Source organism: Carlito syrichta, unplaced genomic scaffold (genome assembly GCF_000164805.1).
Source record: "Carlito syrichta isolate Samal-C Ts95f unplaced genomic scaffold, Tarsius_syrichta-2.0.1 Scaffold308670, whole genome shotgun sequence".
Taxonomy (NCBI): Eukaryota; Metazoa; Chordata; class Mammalia; order Primates; family Tarsiidae; genus Carlito; species Carlito syrichta.
In genome coordinates this window covers 607,123-608,460 of record NW_007252766.1, presented here as the reverse complement: position 1 = coordinate 608,460, position 1,338 = coordinate 607,123, and the positions used below count along the sequence as shown (strand labels likewise).

Sequence of the window (1,338 nt, the reverse complement as noted above, 5' to 3'; positions counted from 1 at the left end):
ATTCATGCGCTACCACGCCCGGCTGATTTTTTTATTTATTGTAGAGATGAGGTCTCGCTGCCCAGGCGAGTCTCGAACCCGCAGGCGAGTCTCGAACCCGCAGGCTCAGGCAATCCACTCACCTCAGCCTCCCAAAGGCGCGGGATTACAGGCTGAGTATATATTTGTTAAACTGTATTAGGGACTGGTAGATGTGGATGGAAGGTATTATGGGCACATTGCAAAAGGGCCAGATTGTATACCCTGTTAAGGAGCTGGGATGCAAAAACAGAAGTGAGAATGGAGGTGGGGAAATTAGCTAGAAGCCTGCCATAATAGTTTAATAGCGATCGGAAGAGGTCATTCTCAAAAGAGATGGAGAAAATGGATTTAAGTTGGATTTCTTCCCTCAGGGAGCCAGGCAAGACGGACATTGAAGCCACAGCAGCAACAGCTGCAGCAGAATGGCACAAAGGTAATGATAGCCCTAGTCCCTTCTCTGGGGCTGATTAAACATGGGATCCCAGTACTCAGCCTTTTCACTCTGAAACATACATCTTGGGCAACTGTTGAGTTTGCTGGTTCTGCCCGTGCTCTTCTGCCCCTCAAAAGAACAAAGAGAAGGGACATCAGTCTATGTGCCCCAGAATGGAGATGAGGAGCAAAACTGAGTCTTAATCGTCTTTATATTCCTCACAGGGCCATGAAAAAACAACGGAACATACATATGAGCGGGTGTTAAAGCAGCATAAGTCTCAAGAGAGGAGTCAAGGCCTGATATCAGAGGAAAGCAGCTTACATTATGCAGACATTCAAGTGTTCAACCATTCCCAACCACGCTTTGCCGGAGAGGTGAAACATCAGCATTTAGAAAATATTACAGAGTATGCGACGCTTCACTTCCCCCAGGCCACACCTCACTATGACAGCAAGAATGGGACCCTGGTGTGAGCCTTGTGGAGGAAGGACCAGTCCCCCATTTACCACTACTCCTGTGGGGAGAATCTACTGCTTTGGAGAACTGGGTGGTAGCCCAGGGATGTTGGCCACATTTTTAGCTTGAAGATCTCCAGAGCTTCTGAAATTGTGGATGGCCCCAGTCTTTCCTATAGACTTCTTATTTGCCACCATTAGCCTGGAGGTGTAGTTGAGTGAGCCATGGGTGGACAGAATTCCACAAAATGAGGTTGGTCGAGTGTGCAGGGAGGTAGGTCTTTGACCCTACTATTGTCCTTGCTTTTTTTTTTTTTTTTTGAGTTGGAGTCTCACTCTGTCGCCCAGGCTGAAGTGCAGTGGCACGCTCCTGGCCACCGCAGCCTTGACCTGCTGGGTTCTGGCGATCCTTCCGCCTCAGCCTTC

General features: G+C 48.7%; 1 protein-coding gene across 1 annotated transcript in view; it reads left to right on the top strand.

Annotated features, from left to right (window-relative positions):
- Window positions 1-930, top strand: part of CUNH11orf52 (chromosome unknown C11orf52 homolog) — an 8,976-nt gene extending 8,046 nt beyond the window's left edge. Inside the window, exons 3-4 of the mRNA XM_008065586.1 lie at window positions 393-454; window positions 679-930. Of these exons, the coding sequence (XP_008063777.1) occupies window positions 393-454; window positions 679-930 (314 nt within the window). The remainder of the gene's footprint in view (window positions 1-392; window positions 455-678) is intronic.
- The last annotated feature ends 408 nt before the right edge of the window (window positions 931-1,338 follow it).